We start from the raw sequence: 23,032 nt of genomic DNA, 5'->3' as shown, positions 1-23,032 counted from the left end.
AGTTAAGCATTTGAGATGTATCTTTGTTGGAATAAACAAATGAAGGTCTGCCCAACTTCAACTGTACTCTTAGCGTTGTTTTCCATAAAATAGATAAAGTGGCTCTCCTCAATTGGTTTGTGCTATATCTCTGACGACATAGACTGCTTGAAGACAGACATTTGCCGAACAGCTAGGCCGTATTCTTGACTTTGTGGGTACACCGAGGCTAATCTGAAATCTACAGCTTGTGAGATCCATTTTCTAAGCGAATAGTGGATTTATTTTCTGACTGTGGATTTCAGATCCACTTTATTCGTTAAGAACCTCAGATCTGAAGATCTGGATCCATGGATATGAGATTTCTAAGGATCTTAAATCACTTTCTATCTCATGTTTGAGTTAAAAAAACCATACCATGAAGAAGTTTTGTGAAACAATGGGAGTGGAGCAAGGTTCAAAACTTTATGTGTGGCTTAGAAGCAAGAAGCCCAAATTTTGCCTCTTGCGTCGAAGTTGCATAGAACTTTGTTTCCATAAGATGAAATGTCCCAAACACATTGGGTTTCTTTCAGCTTTCCCTGTGCTGCTTGCTTTCAAGAAAGCTAAATAGACAAGAGCTTTAGATAAAAGAAGGGGGGGGAGCCAAATAGTCATTTTCAAGGAGTACAATGTGCCTTTGAAAGAGGAATTTCCAGTCTTCATTCACATAATTATTAAACTTATTATGCCTGCGAAGTGCAACATTACACAGTTGATATATGCATTTATATTGGGGATTGGATGTTAAACTATACTTAACTTTTTATTAGTCCCGCTAGGACGGGATTTCTTTTTTAATATTTTAAGTTCTACCAGTTAACCAAGGTATAAGTGTCTCAGCAGCAACATGTTGCTGAATTTTTCTATCTACATAATATTTTGACACCACTAAGGGGAAAAAAAAATTCTTGGAGAGGAATCCTCCTTTTTCTTTTCCTGCTGCTAGAACGTATGGTATTATACTTTACTCGAAGACATTATTCATGATTTTGTTAATTGTTAGATAAATGATTATATTGGGTACTATCAGTAAACGACCGGCGACCTTATGCTTAGTATTGTTTGTATATATATATATATGACATTTATTTTCAAAAAGGTAAAAACTTGAAACTTTTGAAAAAAAAAATAAGAGTCATGGTTACCACTCATAGGCCCAATCAAAACTGTTTAACTGGGTATATATATATATATATATATATATGAGCACTAAAAGCTCATTTTAAAACTCATTTCCTTTTATAGAAAATTCAAATATTGATTGAGACGAGGACAAGGAGCACACGACTGCCTTGCCCTTTTAGGGATCCAAGGGGAGAAGCAAAACTTGGGCTTTTGTGGCCGTTTCTTGCTCATAACTTGAGAATGCTTTAGACTAATTCCTGATATCAGAGTCCCACATTTTCTCCTTTATTTTCTGCAAGCTCTTCCATCGTGTAGACTGAATCGACTCTTTTGCCACCGGAAACCGTGGAGAGGTTTTAAGTTCACCCGCGGGACTTGATATACATGAAGAGGTCCACGAGGCAGGAACCCGACCAGGGGAATTCCGCCGCTGAGAGGGGTACTCGGCTAAGATCTCCAGTGAAGAAGCTGTTCATGAGCATGGGCAGAGGGACCGTGATCCTTGGTGGGTGCCTGGTGGTTTTGTCATTGTTTGTCACGCTGAGCTTCGTGTACCAAGATCCCCCACTTGGACGGTACACTATTAGCAGTGTCAGCAGTGGGCAGAATTTGTACCGAGGGAGTGGTTTTGGTGGAGATCTCGGAAATGGAGGGAAGATGGTAGATGGATTCGACGGGGTTATAGGAGGCAGAAATTTAGAAGGGGAGGCTAAGGAAGGTACGGTTTTTTGCTCTTTGATAGTTACTTGTTTTCGTTTTCGGTGGAAGAGTGGTGAAATTTTATGTGAATGCATGGAGATCTGCTTTGGATCTAGTTTTGGGGTTCAGTTGTTCTTGTGTATTGTTGGTTTGATTGTGAATTTTCCCTAAGGAATGAGTTTGGTGTTGCTGATTTTCTTATTTGTCTCCCTCAGTGGTTTGGATATTTTCCGCAATTTGGAACCTTAGAACAAGTTGTTTATGATGATATGTTGATGAGGAGAGCGAGAAAAGTTCTTCAATTAGTTTGGGATTGAGTTTAGTTGGCATCATTTCCTAGGAAAACTGCCGATTTGTCTCCTCGACGAATGATGATGTTGGTCGTGGAGCAGCATGTCTGTGATTCGTCGTCTATCAGACAATTATTTGTAATTCACCTTAAATCTCTATTGACGACTCTCCCTTTCAATGATCATGTTCCGAATGATCTGTTCAATTTCACCTGATATTTATCACATTGTGACACTAATCAATAGCTCATATGTTGATTATGCATAGAGTAATTTTCTTGGGAAACAAACAACAAAGGGCATTATGAAGTACAACACATTAGCATACTCTTGCTTGAAAGTGACGACGCATATTAATTATGACATGTCCTCTCATCAAAGACTGAAGAGCTAGGTATATTCTTTTTTATGAGAATTAAATAATCTTTGGGAAACTGAAAAATTTGAAGTAAGTTTTTACCCAATCACTATGGTACCTTTTGAAGCCTATTCTATCTCCGATTAGACATTTGTCCTTTTACTTTCTTTAGTACCTTTTTTCTAATAAGGGGAGACCCTACCCAGACTGGTCGGAGTTTATGTTAATGCTGTTTACTTTGAGGCTTGGCTTTGTGTTGGATTGTCCTGAATTTACATGCCTCCATATGAAGACATATATATGCAGGGGATATGCTCAAGTACATGTGGATTCAGAAAGTCAGATGCATATACAACAAAATTTTCTATGCACGAGCTCACATTCATACGGATATGGTCATTAGCATGTTCCATTGGCAAGATTTGTTTTGCTTCTTTCTTAGATTACTCAAGTTTGTTATTCAATCAGTTAGCTCTACCAAGAGAAAAATACGTGGAACCTGGTTTAGTTTCTCAATGTTATAAGTTGCTTCCAAGTGCATTCAAGCTTGTGTAGATTTGTTGTTGTCTTCACTAGGTCATTTTATTTTTTTATTTATAAATCCTCTGTCCCTTGTACTGTAATAATTATTTCACAATGAGGAGTTTGAACATAGCAGAAAAGGTTCCTTCCTGAAAATTTGTCCATTACCTACTACCTGAAACATTCAACTGTTGATGCCTTGGGTTTAATCCATCAACATTATGTTTTTTGTTATTATGTTTGCTTCTTGTGCATGACGTGCTTTCAATTTCACTGCCTTTTCCATTCTCCAGTGTGGAGTTCATTTTGTCTTTGTATATTTCAGAAAATGAAAATTCTCAAAGTTCTGATGAGCTCAACGACAAGCTACTTGGTGGCCTGCTTTCTGATGGATTTGATGAAAGGACATGCCTTAGCCGGTACCAGTCTGCTAGTTATCATAAAAAGTCACAATTGAAACCTTCTGCATATCTTATAGATAGGCTGAGGAAGTATGAAGCTCTTCATAAGAAATGTGGTCCATACACAGCATCATATAACAAAACTGTAAATTTACTCAAGCCTGGCTCTAGTTCTGAAAATGCGGATTGTCAATATGTGGTGTGGATAGCAAATAGTGGACTTGGGAACAAGATCTTGTCTATTGCTTCAGCATTTCTTTATGCTCTCCTTAGCAACAGGATTTTACTTGTTGATGGAAGAGTTGACTTGGCATATTTATTTTGTGAACCATTCCCAGAGGGTTCATGGCTACTTCCCCCAGATTTTCCATTAAACCAGTTCAAGGATTTTAATACAAACTCGCCAGAAAGATATGGCCATATGCTGAAACTAAGCAGCAAGAAAGAGGGTGGTTTGTCCACTTTGTTTCCACTAACTTTTGTGTATGTGCATCTATCCCATGATTATGATGAGCATGATAAACTATTCTTTTGTGACGATGAACAGATTCTCCTCCAAGGAGTCCCTTGGCTGTTCTTGAGAACAGATAATTATTTTGTGCCATCTCTATTTCTCATGCCCAAATTTGTGGAAGAACTGAATAGACTTTTTCCTGAGAAAGACACCGTCTTTTACCACATGGGTCGATATCTTTTCCACCCAGCAAATTCTGTCTGGGGCATGATTACCAGGTTTTATGATGCTTATTTGGCTCATGCAGACGAGAGAATCGGCATTCAAATCAGGACCTTCGATACTAGAAAAGGCCCGTTTCAGCACGTGCTGGATCAGATACTTTCATGTGCAAGGAATATGGAAATTTTACCAAACATATCACGGCATGAACCTGTAACTTCCTGGCATGATCCAAAGAGAAGGCATAAAGCTGTTCTTATAACTTCTCTAAGTGGTGGTTATTTCGAATGGATCAGAAATATGTATTGGGCTCATCCAACCGTGAATGGTGACATTATAAGTGTTTATCAACCAAGCCATGAAGAGTTCCAACAGACTGAGAAAGAGATCCATAACATGAAGGCATTAGCAGAAATGTATCTTTTGAGCTTGAATGATATGTTGATTACAAGTGCATGGTCTACTTTTGGATATGTAGCTCAAGGACTTGGAGGCATAAGGCCATGGATTCTTTACAAGCCAGAGAATGACACTGCGCCAGATCCCCCTTGTCGCCGAGCCATGTCAATTGAACCTTGTTTTCATGCACCTCCCTTTTATGACTGCAAAGCTAAGGTAGGTACTGACACTGGGAAACTTGTCCCACATGTGAAGCACTGTGAAGACATGAGCTGGGGACTTAAAGTGGTTGGAAAAGATGAGTTGTAGCTCTAGCTGTATCAATTTGTATTTTGGCTGCAATCTGATGTGCTTTATTTTCCCCCCTTTCCAACGGTTCTTTCTTCATGTTCATCTGAAATTAGCAACAATTTTTCATACAGAGAATACTATTAGATACTCAAGTCTGGTACTAGTGAGAGTAATCCTGTGTGGACTTGTGCAGCCACAGCAGAAGTTGATTTTAACCAGGCTAGAGTACGGCGATTACAGTTAGAAAGGAGATCAAGGAATGCCTACATTCATCTTGGCAAACCTTATAAATTTGCAATACTAATATTTTTATAGGATATTGCAGAAGTATTCGCTCTATGGACAAAGGCAAACATTGTATAACATTACAATCGTTCGTTTCTGGTTCCAACTCAGAGCTCATGGAGGTTCTGCCTATGTGAAAACCACTCTCAAAGTTGATGAAAGCATTGCCAAGGCTTTAAAAGGACCTGGACTTAATGCCCTTTGGGGTATTTGATTTCCTATTTCATGTGACTTGCTCCTGCTTATGTCGCGAAAGATCCACTCTGGACCTTACTGTTCGTCAAAATAAAAATCTCAAGTCTGACATAAGATTCAAATTTGATCTCCATTTTTCTCTTCTGAACTAGCAAAAAGGTTTGATGTAAGACGAGAAGAGACAGAGTCTACTCAGGTTTGAGGTTCAAAATGACCAAAATGCCCTTGTATGCGAAAAAAGAAGACCACTCCTATAAGAGCAAAAAAGAGAGGGACAAAAGTTACTTTTCTAAAATGACTGGAATACCCTTTTTCTTTATGATAACCAAAATGCTCCTCGTGCAGAACCGTTTGAAGGGCACCATGCTCCACGAACATGCGGGTAGGTGTTCTGGCCCGAACACCCACAACGCTCTCTTGAACTAATGATAAGGAATGTAGCATTCCAAAGAGAAATGGAAGTAAGAACTGAAAAACCTACAACAGAATACCTGGACCACGAACTTGCACAAGCCAACAAATCAACAATCATCGCATGGTATATATATATATATATATATATATATATATATATATAAAGAGAGAGAGAGAGAGAGAGAGAGAATTTATCGAAAAGCGGAATGCATGCCAGGATTTCGTTGACATAGCTGATCCTAACATGTTCGGTTGAGTTAAATTCATTGATGGCTTCAGCTCTAGTGCACTCTCACACCGCCCTTCGTAAAGATGAATTTTTGGGTATCGAACTCTTGGCCTCTTCTAATTCTCAGAATTCAGATCCTGACATATTTGGATCCGGACTCGGTTATAAGTACAAAATTTCAGATCCGGATGGTCCCGATAGTCACCGATAGTCCACATCCCGGCAAAAAAGTAAGTACGTAGATGCAGTTGGATGGAAGTCCAGATTCACTTAATGCATCAAGCAAGTTGGATCTGTCCCAATCATCAAAGGTTCTTGTGGAGCACCACCAGCCATGCATGGAGTTCAACGCTGCCCTACAGAAGAAGGCAAGTGTTTGCCGGCCGCACCATGAAAGCTCATGAACCGTCCCAACAGCAAGCAATTTTGATTCATCAAAATCACAAACTTGGATCTTATCTACCCACACATTGTTGATCCATGTTTCCACTATAGTATCCTCATCCCGTTGTCATAACGCGAGACGGATCCTTGTTATTTCACTGGTTAAATTCGTAGATTATTTTGTTCCGGCATTAAGGGCTGTACAACGAGTCGAACCAACCCAAACTCGATTTGGACTTGCTTGGCGACTCTTTTGTAAATGAGTTGAGCTCGTGCTTAACTGAAAACTCAAGCTTATAAGAGTCAAGTTCAAGTTAGATGAATTCGACTTGATTAAACTTAAGTTCATTTAATTTTTTAGGTTTTCTTTGTAATTTCTAAATTTAAAGCCAAGGAAAGAGATCAATTCAAATGGAGAGTTGGCAAATAAGCTTAAACGAGTCAAGCTCGAGCCGGAATTCCATCGGTCTATTGAGTGAACTTCGACTTAACCTTGAACAGCTCGACTCGAGCTCGAGTGGAGCTTAGTTTGAGCAAGATATAAATCGACTCAACTCAAGCTATCCGAGCTTAAACTTGACTCGGCTTGTGTACAATGCTATCCAGTAATCGTTATAGATTCTTGATTTGGATCTCAGTACAGGCCATCCTAACACAGACAAAAGTTTGTGGATCCTATTCACAGGAGATTGCTCATAGAAACCGATTTTCAGCTTTTAACCATGTTATAATTTTTGGTAGATTAAGTCAGGAAGACTATTAATAGATAGAGGTGTCCACTATCCAACTATGAATCCGATACATCCTTATTCAACTTATTTATCTATAAGGTGAGGGGCTTAGAACACACTGCTAATAAACTATATGTTCTTATTCCATAAAACATGATGTGGTTATAACCAGCATTTGATTGTTAGATCTATAAATATACATATAAGAACAAACTTTATGCTTTAAAAAGAAAATATGTAGTAAAACATGCTTTTCAAGAACATAATATTATTCTTCTTTACAAGTAAAATAACACTAAACCCATTCTTGGTTTCAGGTCACAATATATTACTGCCAACACCTTCTGAAATAAGGTTCCGGATCATCGAAGGTCGGTCCGAACGGGTGGACGACCATACATGAAATGTGCACCACGAGACCAGTGCGTGGTTAAAAGCAAACACCCGTGCTAAGTAAAAAGCGGAAGTTCCAATGTACAGCAACGCGAAGGGCAAGTGGAAGAGCCTAGAAGAAGTAAGGCTTTCCTTTCATGGCGTGCCTCTGGCAGTCACATGTGCCGGCAACTTGCCGGGGAACGCTTTTTCACAGGAACAGGAAGATGAGGAGGCCAGATCATGTAATCTGAGCGATCATCTGTTCAACGTAATTAATCCTGAACCGCGTTCTCCGTATCATTTTTTATTTTAAGACCGACATTCACACCACTACGATTATTAGTACTGACAATATGCTTTTGGCAGACTTTACAATCATCCATAGTGGAAATCACTGGGTCATATATATACATCCACTTGGGCAAGGAATAAAAACCAGACGTCTAAAATTCATCTTAAAGTGTGTTTTAAACAAGATGTGAACGAAGAATGTGTATAAACACTAATGCCATATAAATCGTGCTTTAGTTCAAGTCATTTTTTGTGAAAAAATTTGAAATTTATACTGTCAAAATTTTGATGTTGTAAAGAGCTGTTTATTTTTTTTTACTATTAAAAGAATATTATTTAAGTAAGAAAACAACCAATTGAATATATGTTTCTCATCAAATCACTCTTAAGATCTTATTTATAAAGTTAGATTTCAAAAAAAATATTTTAATAATTAATTTCAATATGTCTGGTTTTTCTCTTTCACAAGTAGCCTGGTTTATACCAACTTTATACACACATATATATATATATATATCAAGAGACAATAGATTCAAATTATCCAATTCATACCAGGTGTTAGTACACATTTTTTATATGTCAATTACTAAAATAACTGAAATAGGTCCTCGTTTCCTAACATAAGAACTGATTGTATAATGTACTTTATGAATTGGGTCACGATCAAGACAAACTGTTTACCAAAAGTTTCCATCTTATCAATCGACACTGTTGAAGCGTACATGTAGTTGTGGGGGAGTGCAAGGTCACATCTACATATCTTCTTCAAAACAGAGATGAAAGGTTGGGATTGATGGCAGTCGAAATTCAGAGTCCAAAGTTTTGCATTGCCTGACTAAGGCCTAGGCTCCGCATCGGGGCCAAAAAAAAGCTTGGCGCATTCAATTTGGAAAACAAAACGTGGTCAGAGTCCAGAGCCTGACTTAGACTAACAAGTTCAGGCATTAATTATATCTGATTTTCTTGAATAAGCCCGACTAAAGCTGATCAATGTGATGATAAATTGATAATGTATCAAAGTTAAATGTTAAACTATAAATTTTCACTTTTTTTTTTAACAAATTAGAAAAGATACAATTGAAAAAGAAAATTGTTTTATGTAGGTTTAGTATGAGGGTGGACGTACTGTTTTAAGGAGTCAATCTGCATGACTTTAGAAATCTACAGATCTCAATAAATTCGGAGAATATGTCACGACCAGAATACCACTTAAATGGTACCGTTTCTTTCTAGAGGAAATAAAGTTGTAGTCGGGTTAAATTTTTATTTGATTTGGAACTCCTCTTGAAGTCAAATTAAATTATCTTTTGAAGCTCTAAATGTTCACATTTCTTCTCCTTCAATATCTTGATCTCGGCAAGTACTGGTTTTTGGGATAAATTCAGAGCTGAAGTGGGAGTTGGGACTAATAAATGAGTTTCAGAACGAAGATAAGTTCCGACATACACGACTCCCGGGAAACAATGTGACGTGCAGAAAATGAAAAACGCGACATGCAATCTACAAGTAAAAGCAATGTCAGGTTCTCAGTCAATAATACATTTGTAGCCGGCCGGATAGAGCCTTTTCTGACACGAAATCTACTGCAGACAAATATTGGCAGGTAAGTTTTCTTCTACCGTCCGGGAGAATTTTCACCAACATTTTGACATGGCTGTTAGTGAAGATTTACTTTTACCAACAGAACAGAAGAGCTCTAAACGTCGTAGAAAGTCGACTTTCATTTATCTTCGCTTTCGAATGTCAGTGAAGGTTCTTCTATTTCATCGACGTCCTTCATAGATGTCGTTAAAAGTCGACCTTCACCGCATCTATTGACACGATTTTTTGTAGTACAAAATGATTTATATGAAAAGTTTAGTGGTTGCACTCATCACATAATAACTATTAGACGACGTGAATCGATTAAAGAGTTTGTTGAATAAATAACTTCACTTGTATCATATTAATTAAGTCGATTAAAGAGGTTTGGCAACTTTATGCATGCATTGAAAGGGAAAGTCTTGGCTAATTTTTCTTTCCCGACAAACACATGTTATGTACAGCGAGAGGTAAATTTTTATGGCATTCAATATACAATGCAAATGCAGGTGCATGATGTCGATATTACGGTCTCCATGTAACATCCTTCTATTATTGCACGTAAATGAGGAGAGAAAAAATGTCGGCCGCCTGATCCTGCCCAGAGCGTTCGGTCTGAGTATTCTGTCCTGAACCGCCTGTTGACAACAGTATTCTGTTTAGAGACATCTAACCATCAAAGCTATTCATGAACCAGACACATGGTTGAGAAAAAAACAAGGAGGAAAAGAAAAATGTCATTCACTTTTTCTCTGTTTTTTGTCTTAACAATCCATCATGTATATTGATGATTTTGGTTAGATAGCTTAGTCATTCTGAAAAATCAGAATTACCATTCAATCTTTTCATAGATATATATATATATATATAATATGAGAACATGCAGACAACGTTATTCCTTTAATTTCTACGCCATTGTTGACCTCGCTAATCGATTGATCGAATCGATACCAGTCACATTTCAAATTGGTTCTGTGGTTGGTTGGTATTTCAGTTGCTTTAATAAAGGTCTTCTCTCACGCGTTTTCACCTTATTCCTCTGCGATTCTAACATGTGAACCATCCGGCTTGTTGTTGTTTTCTTTCTTATTGTTTTGGTCAACGTCTTTCTGCTTTTGTTGACAACAGTATTCTACTTTCAAAATAAAAGAATTGCCAAGTGCTTAAGCTTCTTTCCGAAGCTCATGAACGAGTTGATGGAGCCGTGGAATCATCAACTTGAAGAACACTTTGATCAGGACGGGAGAAGTATTTTACTGATGATTGCTAGGGATTTTGATGAGTGAGAGGTTGGGGGAGCAAGAGAAGTTTGACGAGTAGAGGTTGGGGGAACAAGAGAAGTATTTCAACAAGATGACCAAAGCCCCCCACCTTTCCATCGGCATGTTTTCAGTTCTTCGTGTTGATATTTCCACCATGCTTCAAATTGATATCAGTATCCCTTCTTTCGTACTGATGTTTTACGAATTCAAAATGGAGTTTGGCCGCCTACCGCTCATCAGTTGTGCCAACCCCCTCGAAGATTGAGTAGGAGGTTTATCCCTCTAATCTAAGTGAGAGCGGGAACCATCCCTTCCTATGATCGAAGGCTGCATTGGCTTCCTGCTCCTGCTGCACTTCAGCTTGCATATTGCTTCCACTCTATTGGCACAAAAGAAGTTCGCCCATGCCACTGGAACCAATGATAAAATCGCAACTCTGATAATTTGTTCCAAATTCAAAAGTCTAAACGTATTTAAACTTTACTGAACTCGATCAGATTCTATACAACCAGGTTTGATTAGGATTTGACGTTTGTGTATAATTGGCTTGGAATTTTATGATATCTTTGTTGGATATCAGTCTCGCGCACATTCAGATTAGGTTGTGAAATTGCATACGTAGTAGATTCAACTAAATGGAATTGGTAATCAAATATATTAGGTTCGCATATATCATTAGGAGCAAGTTTGATTGACGGGATATTTGGGTCTAGCAGAAAATTCCTAAAATCTACGTATAGGACAAGAATTGGAGTAACTGTAATAATGTTTGAAACGCTCTTGTATGGCAGCAACCCTTCGTCCTTATGAAAGAGTTTTCCGAATAATCAAACTCGTCTTAGATAAATGCCTTTAGACGCTACGTCACGTTCTGATCATGGACAGACATACCCATACTGATTTATTACTGGGGCCCTTATGCTTCAATTATGTAATAAACTCAAGAAAAGGACCTAACTTAATACTGTTTACTTGTCACAGAGAAAACCAACAGTGGCGTTTGTCAATGACAGTGATTTAATGATCTCTATTCACCGAAAATCGCAAATCTGCAGATCTGAAATCTGACTCTCCTTCTTGATCCATACATTTTTTTTTTCTTTTTTTTACATGTAGCATGTATCTGAGATCCATGTCGCTGAGTCACGTAGCATGAAACTTATATCACCCTCAAGTATGGGATCTTATATCAAACATCATGTTGGATTCTTTATATTCCCCAACCAACTTGCTCTGATAGAGGAAAAGAGAGAGGAACTTTGGCCTCACGAAGAACTCGCTCTTTTGTAGAATCTTACGACCAGTGGGGGCGCCTAGGCCATGGCCCCACCCCAACTAATTAAAAAAAATTACATTAAAAAAATTGAAAATTTTTAGTTGCGTAATGTATTTTTTGGATTCGGATTTAGTTTGGCCCTACCTAGATAAGTTCATTGAACCGTTTAGCCCATCTCTAAAAAAACTCCTCGCTTCGCCCCTACCAGTGACCATCTTGTATTCAAGTCTACTCCTCATAAATAGTCAATATGAATATTAAGAGGACTCGCTCTTCGCACCTCATGGGCCATGCTCCTTGCCGGCTATCATAGTAGTCACCGCCCTTATGCAGTCCTCGCAGCCAGTCACGATAGATAGGCGAGAACTTAATGGGTTAGGTGGGTTGGACTAGGCATGAGATGAGATGATAAGCACATTCAACTACAACAATCAAGGCCTGCAAGCAACAGCTACCCCAACAGAAGGAGACCAGAGTTAGCTACTTCAATTAATGTGGTACTTCTATTCAAAGGTGACAGACTCAGCTAGAACAGGTCAAGGCTGTGGAAAAACAGAGACAACATAATTAAGAGGTTGTGGTTAGGTGTTTTTAAGAGAGTCTATTCGTGAGACAAAAAGTTTGCTAATTTTGGCTTTGTGAAGCCAGAGAAAATGCATCCAAGGGACTTTCAAATTGCATTGCGTGTAGATCTTGAGAGGGAGGTTGCGAATTTGTTAGGCATTAGGAGTTGGACGCACCTTTTTTTTTTTGCTATTTAAAGTTTATAAAGTTTTTTATATTGTTAAAGATTAATTTAAAATGTCTCGAGATCAGTGAACTTAATAAAATAGAGCTTAAAGATTGGGAAATTCGGCTGAATCATGTCCACTGGTGCTGTTTCCGAATCAGAAAACGTAAGCATTTGATTAATCTTTAGAAAACCAAGTAAGACAGAGAATCTTAAGAGAAGGTTCTAACATTTCAATGGAAAAAATTGTGAAATTAAAGTAGATGGTGATCTGAATGGTGCATGCAGTCCTTGAAATTCGCCATTTTCCTGTCTCATTTTCAAATTTTTGTGTTCTGTGGTCGTTATATTTTTTAGTTTCACGCCGATAAGAACTCTAAAATGTAAGAGAATATACGTAGTTGGAACTTTGCTTCTTTTTCAATTTAACGGTGATGTAAACGCGACAAATCAATGGGGAGGGGTTTTTTCCCGAATGATCAAATCTAGTCTCTTTTCAAAAAGAAACTGAAAGAAAGAAACAATACAAAGGCCAGCAAAGTGGCAGAAGTCGGTAAAGGCCATAAAGGTAAACTTTTTTATTAAAAAAAAAAAGAAGAAGAAAATTCACGGGTCCATCCTTCTCCTGTTACGTATATTCATATGTTTCTATATGTCTATATATATATATATATATAGATTACGGTGCGATCCCTCTCACGCCTCCCCGTCTCTCGAGAAAACCGCTCCCTTCTCTTTGTCGAGAGGCGCCATCTCTCCAGTCCCCTTTGTGATCACCACTCTAGCCGAAGATGGTAATCTTCCTTTCTCTTCTTTCTTCTTCCGACGTAAACCAAGTTCTGTATTCTGTCAGTCACAAGTTACAATTCTTTTTCTCGTTTCTTTATGGTCTGAATTCACGGAGGACATATGTTTTGAATTTCTTTAGTATTATGAACTACGGTTCCGCCATTAGACCAGAAAGAGAAGAATGCCCAAATGGCTCATGGCTCTGCAGGAAATCATTCATTGGTCTTCACTGAGAGCGTTCACCCTCCATATTGCCATCACTTCTGATAATTTTTTCCTCTCCAGAGACCCTCCTGCCTTCCATTTCTCCGTTACCTGAAATCCGCCGCGGAAGATGTTTCCGGCGAAGCGCTTGCGTGGGAGACCCATCTCTCTAAGCTGGTCGGAACCACGCATGTGAAGCGGTGTAGAGAGAGAGAGAGAGAGAGAGAGAGAGAGAGAGAGAGAGAGAGAGAGAGTCTGAAAACCACTTTCTCTGCACTTTCAAGCAACCACACTTTCTATCTGTTCATTGTTTTACGAAGGGATGGAAGGAAAGGAGGTTCAGATCAGGTACTCCGATCGAGCACGCAGTTTAAATGGTTCGGAACACCACGTACTCGACCCGAGTTTCTGATCTTAGAGGAGAACAAAAGGGGTGGTGGCCGGTGGGGTTTTTCCCGAGAAAGTGACGAAGGCGCCGGCGCTCACGGGAGCAGTGTTTTAATTTCACATGCGGTGGCTTAACTTGTGTGGGTTGTCGCAGGGGGAGGACGATGCAGAGGCAGCAATGTTGATCGAGCCCATCTTGACCGCACCGGCCACGCTGGACGGCAACTCGGCCGCCGACCACAGGGCGCCCGGCCTCGTCCCCAGGATCCTCACCCTCTTCAAGTCCGTCCGCCCCGGCTCCGACCTCACCAAGTTCCAGGCACGTATCTCCCTGCTTGCACCCCAACAAAACTTCATGTCGACTGTGTTTGGTGGAATTTAATTCCCATCAATCCAAATCCTGCACGTTCACTCCGTGAGCTGTTTTCCCAAGGGAGGCCACGTTTGAACGGCACGGACTTTGGACTCCCAAGTCTTCGAACGCCCAAAAAGTTGGAACGCCGTTTTAATGATCCTAGACACTCGAGTCCCCATAATTTGCAACTGCATTCGAAACTCTCTGAGAAATAATTTCAGACATGTCTTGATGTCGGAAACCCAAAAAATACCAGTCACGGCGACGTCGGAAATCGGAAGTTCTTGTCGTGGAAATGGATTAGAATCACGTCACCCGTTTCCCCTAGCGTGGACTGCATGATAATAAATAAAAGTTCAAAGTCTAAAAAGGTAGATTCAAGCCACTATATATCTATATTAAAGAGCTGGAGTCTGGTTAGACGGCTCAGTATTTTTCTTTTTTATGGACATGATCACGCGGAAGAACAAGAACTCCCCCGCTTATCTGGTGAGGAGGTTAGATATAAGAAGACCATGAAGAAGGTTGACAGTTCAATGCTTTTCTTAGCAGCGACAGAGGCAGAGGCAGAGGCAGACCCACTTATTTTCAACTTGTTTAGTGCCCAATCCATATAAGGAATCAAGGATTAAACTTAACATGCTAGAAGCAAGCAGCTTTCTTTTGGTTGCCTCAATATAAGCATAGCATAGCTGTTTAGTGAGTATATAATTATATAGTGTATCATAAGTTTGATTCTGTGGGTGCTAATGTTATGAACTACAAAAAGTGGCGAACAAACACTCTCATTGATGAGTAAACCATAAGTCTACTCCAACCTTAAGTAAGTAACTCTAGGCCTCGAGAACAAAAGAAAAGAGACTCACTGGAAGAAGTTTTCCTTTTAGTTAAGAGTAGTTCCATTTTTTTCCGAAATTGTTTTCACTTTTTTCAAATGTGTCCGGGGGCGGTTTTCTGGTTTTCCTTCGTATGTATAATTCAAGAGCATTTTGGTCTTTTGGCTTTACCCACGGATTCAATTTGAGAGACGTTGTCGCTTGCTAATGCTTGTAAAACCGCGTGCCTTCCTTCCCTTTCTGGGGTGAAAACGTGCTTTGGACTGTGTAGACTTAGGCGCTCGTAAACTTCAAAACTTCCTCCTTCCTTACTACGTCACACCCCGCGAGGGTAAATTAAGAGCTACCACTTTCAGAAAGGCTGTGCTACCTTTGCTGTAAATACCGATTCCTAACAATTGACAAAGGAGTTTGTCTAAAAATGTTTGCTTATTTCTAGATTTTCTAGTCGATTCCTTCCTTCTAAAGATTCATCCAGGTATCACTTTTAGGGGGGAGGATCATTAAGACCTGACGAAGAAGGAAAATCTTGCAATTTCATGAAGTTGGTGTTGTTTGATGTTCATATTTATGTCCTCTCTGACTCTCTCTCATCTTCGGCATGGTTATTGACGTCTAGAGACTATGGGCATCCGGTCATGGAACTCTGACTTTTAAAGCTTTGTTTGTGTGGTCTAAACATTAAGACTTTTGGATGCACAATTTTATTGGTTCCACTAGAGTTATTGTTTCCTTGAGAAGCAAACGATGACCCTTGCACAGTTGAAATGTGAAAGAAGTAGAATATATATAACGTTAACACTTGAGTACGACGCGTTCAACCCGGAGTTTGGTTTTTCTTAAAACCAAATATATCATCTCTTCAAAAGTTAGGCGTGTTTGATTTTGATCCACATATCTTTCTCATTTCGGGTCCCTCCCCATAGCCTGTATTTTTCTTTCACCATAGTTCATGCTCCTTTTCCACTGCTTACCTGCTCATAGATTCTCATCCGCACGCACCTCGATTCATGTCCCCACGAAGTTGTCCTTTTTAATCCATTTTCACATCTTTTCACCAATTATATACTCCCCTCTAACACCATCTCTCTTGACCGTATTTCTTTATCCAATATAGTCCGATTCAATTCTCCTCCTTTCCCAACTTTTCACTTTCTTTAATGCAATCTTTGTGTGAATCTGACTTTCCCAATGAGATTTCCACCATCTTCCATCTGACCCTGTGGTTGTCCTTCATAACCGTGCTTAAGAAAACATAAACCAATTTGTCTGTTCCCACTTTAAGTTTTCTCTCTTCTTGTACCTTGAGCCGGAGGACGCAGACTTAGTATGGCAAACAAGTCAGATACAATATGGGTAAATTTTGTTTTTATTTATGCCCATCCATTTCAGTCCAGACTTATGTGTGTTAAGCTGTCCTGTCTGTTTGGTGTGGCCTTTCTATCTCCTATTCAATGAGGGACAGATGCAGCTGACGCATGTAAGAATCTGGTTTAAACTTAGGCAGCAGTAAGGACAAACTAATAAAAGAAGGAAAAGAAAAAAGGTAGGATGAAGAAGCTAAGGAAGACAAAGGTAACAGTACTGATATTAATGGAACAAAAGGGAAAAAGGAAAACTACTCTTTTTTTGTTTCAGCCAATTAAGCATCAAACTTAATTGTAGTTCTCCCCAGACTATGTATAGGTTGCTTTAGTGAGTTTCCTTTGAACTACAAGGTTGAATCCTTCTGTCTTTAAGTGGAAACAGAGACGGTCACTTTTAAGTGATTCTTACATCTTAACTGGCCTCTTTTTCCTGCCAGAGAATAACCTAACTGTGCTGCTTCATGTTACCTCGGGTCTGATTTGATTGGAGATCCTTATATTTTGGATGCATTTAAGATTTGACCCTTCCTACTCTGATCTTAGATCAGATTTTTTGACTGCGCAAAGTGGAAACGCAAGAAGTTTAGGACATAATTCAAATCCTTGGACCCTGCTGTTTCAGAATAGCCATGCTGCGATCAGATACATGGAATGTAAAATCCTTCCCTCTTAAAGATAGCTAGTCCACCCTTATAATCAGAAACCTCGAGAGAAAAAACTAACCGCAGAATCTTGATACATACCTGCAACTATTTTGATAAGGAAGAACTAAACTTGTGATATCTGGACTTGCGGTTTGTCTTAATTCTTTCCCGGACACCAATTCACTAGCTTGGCAATTGCCATTATGTTAATTGCTTTAACGTGCACATGGTTGCAGCTTCCCCCTATATTCAACATGCCAAAATCTCAGCTCCAGTCATATGGGGAGTGTGTATACTGCATCGGGCAGGATCTTATTGGCAAGTGTGTTGAAGGAAAGAACGCCTTGGAGAGATTCACTGCAGTGGTTGCCTGGTGCATCTCTACTACTAGGCCGGTTATGTTTGGCATGGCTCCTTTCAACCCAATACTTGGAGAAACTCATCATGTTTCCAGGGGAGACCTCAATGTCTTGCTTGAGCAGGTAAGAGTTTTTGCTTCGTGTTCTCTTTGACTATTTTCTATTTCCAGTTACTGCACTTATTGCTCTGTATGATGAGAAGCATGAAAGTGAGATTGCTAGTTTACTGTGGTCTCCTAGAGATGAAGTGCCTCACCCTATTATTGTTGTTGCTAGCACATTCGGGAGTTCAGTATAATAGCAAAATTAGGTTACTGCAAACCTCGAAAGTCCTAAATGTCTAAACTGGATGACTTCAGGAAACTGTATTTTGACTATTAGCCATTAAAATTTCTTCATCCTCGAAAGTAGCTAATGGATGTTTCGGCAATTCCAATACTGCAATATTGAAACAGGTATATACAGGTACACTATTCTGAATTATGGTAGAAATGTGGCATAAATAATTTATACAAATTCAACATTTTAGAGACAAAGACTAGCTTTCTGTCAGTGCACAGTTGTGGTCTAGAACTGTAAGAGATTCGCTGCATATGCATAACCACGCTCAACTACCCAATTATGTGCATGTAAAGATGCATGACCATGCATGCGTATGTGTGTGTGTGTGCGAGTGCGTGCTGGTGTGCGTGTGCAGTACCTTTTTTTTCCTAACCTGAGCTTGAATGGTCAACAGAAATCAGGGAGAAGCAATAACATCTATGAGGAGCCTTTCTCATTCAATTGTTGAATTGGTAAAAGCTCCTCTGATAAGTCATCCTGCATTTATTTGCAAAATAACCCGGTGTGCCTGTGCATGGCCCAGCTAAGACGACAAGTCGTTTTGCGTCTCTTCTTGGGTGACATATTAGTAGGGGAAGATGGGAGTTTCTTTAAATCGAACCTAACATGACCTTCATTTACTCCTTTCCCTTAGCATGTGAGATAACTTCAATTACTTGGATCGAGTAGTTGAGTAGAAAACTGACTCGTCGGTCAGGAGTCTCAAGTGCTGATGAGATCCATCGCTGCCTCTTAGACGCGTGGCTCTGCTTCTTAAGGAAAGGAGACTCCTGCATTGACTACTGATAGTTGCCCTCATCTCTAGGATGTGTAGGGCCCCATTCTCAGAGCTTCCATGCCATTGATACCTGCATTATTTTAATCAGTAACAGGAATAGTTTGATTCATATCGTGCCAAATTATTTTACCAAATTCACTTGGTTCTACATCAAGGATCGCCAGTTCTCAATTCATTTGCGGAACGGACAGTATAGTGAATCACAATCACATACACGACAGATCGTGCTATGGTGTAACCATGTAGCGGTGTAGATTCTCACTGTTTAGGTCTATGAACGGATCCTTTGGAATCACAGGGGCTGCCACTTTTCTATGTACTGGATGTAGCTAGTCACTCTCACTGGACCTACTGGTTCAGCTACAGGAAAAAATAACAGGCATGATGGCCTGCCATAGTATGGAAGTTTGGAAAATATGTGTCCAAGTGCAATCAGGATAACATTCAGATCTTTGGTCATTTTCTCACTTGATGCGAAACATATTCATGACAAAAACTGCACATTAAATGTCACATGCAGGTGAAGACAGAGACAGCTACCCCAATGCATTAATTCTTTTGGCAAATCCCGGGATCAATTATTAAGAGAAATTGCCGGTTGCCCTGTTTCAAACTGCAACATTCTTGCTCCTTCTGTTAAGGTGTCCACAGCCACTGGTGACGAGAGGCATCGAGAAATTGTTGTCACAAGGAAATGAATGCTTTCAACTTAATTTGAAAGTCATTAAATGCGCTGCTTGGGAATTGATCACAAGAAAATGATGCTCAAAGTTACTGAATTGCCAAAGCCTTAACTGTTGCCAAGCAAATGATGCGAGTTAAATGTAAACTACAGGTGGCGCAACTGGGTGACAACGACCCGCTTTTAATATAGTTGATAGTGCACTGCTAAAGTTCTAATAAACAAATAAATAAGATAGACCAAGAAGAAAGAAAGGAAAAAATATTCCCTAGAAAGATCTTTAGTCATTATTGTAAAAGCTGCAACTTGAACTCGCAAGTCTTGTCAAGTTTCAACTCATATGCCAAGTACGCAGCTGTGATTCGTAACAATTTTCTAATTTTTCTAGAAGTCGTAACTCTTTAAGAAAGTTGGTGTGCACAGCCTGCATCTTAAACGGCGATGGGTACACTTGGCCAGAAGTCTATCTTATTCAAAACTAATTTACTTCAACATTTGAAAGTTGCGAAAGCTTCATTATTGGTGTTTACCTTTTGATGGAATGCATAAATATTTTCTCTGTTAATGGCAGATCTCGCATCATCCACCAGTGTCAGCCCTTCATGCAACAGACGAGAAGAGAGGCATTGAATTGATCTGGTGTCATACTCCTCTCCCAAGGTTCACGGGTATAAATTAAAAATTTGCAAAACAGAATGTCTAGTACTGTGTGTGTGCGTGTGTGTGAATTTAAGCCTATTTTCAGTAAATTAAGTGGAGCTGAATTTGCCCGCAACTAGACCGAATAGAAGTGTGAGTCCAGCTAGTTCCACTGTCTTCTAGAGTTCCTCCCAAGTAGCTACAACTTTCTGTTCTTCTGCGGATGGATTCCCAAGTTGTTGCAATTGCTAAAATTTCTCCTTGCTGCCATTTTCATTCTCAGGGGCTGCAGTTGAAGGTGCAATCCAGGGGAAAAGGAAGCTAAACTTGTGGAATTATAGTGAGAATTATGAGATGAACTGTCCCAAACTCATGATCAGGTTTCTGCCGGTTCCGGTGGTGGAATGGGTTGGAAATATAACAGTTCGATGCCCAGATTCTGGCTTGGAAGCCACTCTGAGTTTCAAAGGGCAGTCGTTTTTGGGCTTTGGAGGGAACAGAGCTGTCAAAGGAAAAATTATTGATTCATTGACAAGGAATCTGATCTATGAGCTAGACGGCCACTGGGATAGGTAAGTCGACCGTCAAACCTATCTTTAACTCTCTCTGCCCGCGTGGTCCGAGCGTTTCATGTTACTGTAACTTGCAGGGTGATAACCAAGAAGGAAGTAGACACTGGCAAAGTCTCTACTTTGTATGATGCAAGAGAAACTTTAGCTGCAATGAAAACTCCCATGCTCAAGGATGCTAAGGTACTAATGAACTGATCCGAATAAGAAAGAATGTTAGCTAGACATCATACATACATTTCAGATTAAGTCTCTCAAGTAGAGAAATCTCTCTCTCTCTCTCTCTCTGTCTTCGTGTTGAACATGCGCTAACTCAGGTTGAACAAACGTCAATGATGAACAGGGGTTGCAGCCAACAGAATCATGTTTGGTCTGGTCAGAAGTGAGCAAAGGGATATTGGCGAACGACTGGGAGGGGGCTAGAGAGGCCAAGAGGAGGATTGAGGAGAGGGAGAGAAGGTTGCAGGGAGAAAGAACGGCTAAAGGGATCTCATGGTCGCCCAAGTACTTCAACGTAGTGAAGACCAAGGACAATGAGTGGGATTGCTTTCCAAAGCGACCCCTAGTTGCTGCTGCACCTATTGTAGTCTCACCATGATCATTTCAATGAAAAGTTATCAATAAAATCAGAAAATTTTCAAGGTGTTGCCTTTCTTGACAAAATGGGGAAAAATTCACTGAGAAACTATATTGAAATTTGATAGGTGATCCGAGTGATGTCAACTTATCGAGTATACCTGACTATTTCAGATATTGCCTAGCTCTAAAATACGAAACCATGTCCAAATTTTTACATCTACTGGATGTCCATGTTGGTGGTCAACACCATATATTCCTCGAATTCAGGAAGAACCTTATATTATCCGAGTCACAAATCTAATAAAAGCACAAATAGATATCTGGACTAGAATCCAGACCCAAATGCGATAAAACTAGGATCATGTGATTGGGTGATCAAAGATTGGTGAGATCTGATCCGTCCATGTCAAGATGGATGGCTGACGATGACTGGTTGCGCCATGTGATTGGGTGATCAAAGATTGGTGAGATCCTTCACAAGAAATGCAGTCAATGCTCTTCTTGCAAACATTTAACAATTATTTGACAAACTTGTATAACATACTTTCCCTTCCAATAAAGGAACCAACAAGCGCCAGATTGGTCGATTATGGGTGAAGCTCAATTATATTTGAACAAAAATTTGCACTTCAGACTTTCAAAACCTACCACTAAGGTTTACTTATAATAAGTGCAGAATTTCTTCTATTTCTCAGCTGCCATGTCCATCACCATCCAGACGTAAAGCAAAATCAACAGTAGAATTGAACGATCCAGCCGCAATAACAGCTGGAATAAACGTTGGGCAACAATTTTTCCATGGCAAAATCTCCTCCTAGTGTCTGGATCAACTTCACATTTTCCTCCATGTGTACCAACTGCTTCTTATGGATCAGAGAGATAAGCTGCGAAACTGGGGTGCTGAGGTTACTCTCCGGTTTTGGGTCTTCCACGTGAAGGACTCCAGAAGCTTTTCTAAGAACGAGAAATTGGTATGAGAACGAGAAAGAAAAGCGTATGGCATCTCACGAAAGGAACCAAACGAGCCACCACAAGATGGAAGATTCAGACGCTGTGCAACGAACTTTTCATATATGCAGAGAACATCACAGGTTCTTCTTACAAGAGAAGACACGTAATGGCAAAATCGCATAACGCTCCGAAGAGATTAAAGGGAAATTCCAAAAAAAAAAAATACAAAGAATCGATGTCTTTAGAAAAAATTGAACAACGTACAGACAACAGAACCCAAAGAAAAAAAACAGCACACGTACATCTCTACAATGACAAGAAACTAATCCCCCCTCAAAGGGAATTAATCAGAAGAACCCCAGCAGAAAGTGAAACCCTAGCACGACGAGCCATATGATGTGTATTAGAAGGAAGGCCTGACCAGGGAACGCCCCATTTCCACCATTACCAACTTCGCAAAACCCTAGTTTGACGACCTCGGTGCCCGAACAGAATGCATCGGCAGGGCCGCACCAATATGTGACGCCGTCGGCGCCGCAGACGGGATTCGTGGTGAAGCACTTGACCGGGCAAGAAATTGACGACTCAACACGCTCAGAAGGCACAGAGGAGCTCTCCCCAGAAATTCCCTCCGGCAAGCGGATAACCGAAGGATTACTCTCTGGCACACATGCGGACGGCCGGGAAACGACGGCAAGAAGAAGCAGCAGGAAGGAGACCGCAAACCGTAGTTGATCAGCCATAACAACGGACATCACCGACCGAATTTCTCCCTCAGCCGGCGACGGAAATCCCCCGCCCGAAAGCGAAGGGGAAAGCGGAGAAAATGCGGTCAATAAGACATGGGACGAGCGGCGGAGAAACTTCTCGCGTTCCCTCGGTTTTCTTGTAAACTGCATTAATTTCTCGAAAGTACTAAAACTATAGTATATTTACAAAAGAAGGTAACACTTCAGCTATTATGCATATATACTTTTTTATAATATGTTTTTGACAGCAAAGTAGTCTACTAGGTT

The 23,032-nt window shown here is 39.9% G+C and overlaps 3 protein-coding genes across 3 annotated transcripts; 2 read left to right on the top strand and 1 right to left on the bottom strand.

Annotated features, from left to right (window-relative positions):
• The first annotated feature begins 1,344 nt into the window (after nucleotides 1–1,344).
• On the top strand, nucleotides 1,345–4,934 carry LOC116265057 (galactoside 2-alpha-L-fucosyltransferase-like). The gene is made up of 2 exons (XM_031645591.2): nucleotides 1,345–1,864; nucleotides 3,341–4,934. The coding sequence occupies exons 1-2, from the start codon at nucleotides 1,531–1,533 to the stop codon at nucleotides 4,798–4,800; spliced, it is 1,794 nt and encodes a 597-aa protein (XP_031501451.1). The 5' UTR covers nucleotides 1,345–1,530; the 3' UTR covers nucleotides 4,801–4,934.
• Nucleotides 4,935–13,230: 8,296 nt separating this feature from the next.
• Nucleotides 13,231–21,116, top strand: LOC116263501 (oxysterol-binding protein-related protein 4C-like). The gene is made up of 7 exons (XM_031643229.2): nucleotides 13,231–13,329; nucleotides 14,070–14,234; nucleotides 17,354–17,599; nucleotides 19,850–19,946; nucleotides 20,201–20,489; nucleotides 20,567–20,669; nucleotides 20,830–21,116. Exons 1-7 carry the CDS (start codon nucleotides 13,327–13,329, stop codon nucleotides 21,082–21,084), a joined length of 1,158 nt encoding a protein of 385 aa, XP_031499089.1. The 5' UTR covers nucleotides 13,231–13,326; the 3' UTR covers nucleotides 21,085–21,116.
• Nucleotides 21,117–22,103: 987 nt separating this feature from the next.
• Nucleotides 22,104–22,888, bottom strand: LOC116264969 (uncharacterized). Its single transcript, XM_031645455.1, has one exon. It carries the CDS (start codon nucleotides 22,769–22,771, stop codon nucleotides 22,364–22,366), a length of 408 nt encoding a protein of 135 aa, XP_031501315.1. The 5' UTR covers nucleotides 22,772–22,888; the 3' UTR covers nucleotides 22,104–22,363.
• Nucleotides 22,889–23,032: the final 144 nt, after the last annotated feature.

Source organism: Nymphaea colorata, chromosome 11 (assembly GCF_008831285.2).
Source record: "Nymphaea colorata isolate Beijing-Zhang1983 chromosome 11, ASM883128v2, whole genome shotgun sequence".
NCBI classification, from domain to species: domain Eukaryota; kingdom Viridiplantae; phylum Streptophyta; class Magnoliopsida; order Nymphaeales; family Nymphaeaceae; genus Nymphaea; species Nymphaea colorata.
Note: the sequence above shows the minus strand (reverse complement) of the source record. Positions and strands in the feature narration are given on the sequence as shown.

Bases quoted from the DNA above. Each gene is read 5' to 3' on its own strand.
- LOC116265057 (XM_031645591.2), top strand. From the start codon at position 1,531: ATGAAGAGGTCCACGAGGCAGGAACCCGACCAGGGGAATTCCGCCGCT. The intron at 1,865-3,340 runs GTACGGTTTTTT...TGTATATTTCAG, and splicing joins AGAAGGGGAGGCTAAGGAAG to AAAATGAAAATTCTCAAAGT.
- LOC116263501 (XM_031643229.2), top strand. The intron at 14,235-17,353 runs GCACGTATCTCC...ACATGGTTGCAG, and splicing joins CCGACCTCACCAAGTTCCAG to CTTCCCCCTATATTCAACAT. The intron at 20,490-20,566 runs GTAAGTCGACCG...TGTAACTTGCAG, and splicing joins CTAGACGGCCACTGGGATAG to GGTGATAACCAAGAAGGAAG.
- LOC116264969 (XM_031645455.1), bottom strand. From the start codon at position 22,771: ATGTCCGTTGTTATGGCTGATCAACTACGGTTTGCGGTCTCCTTCCTG.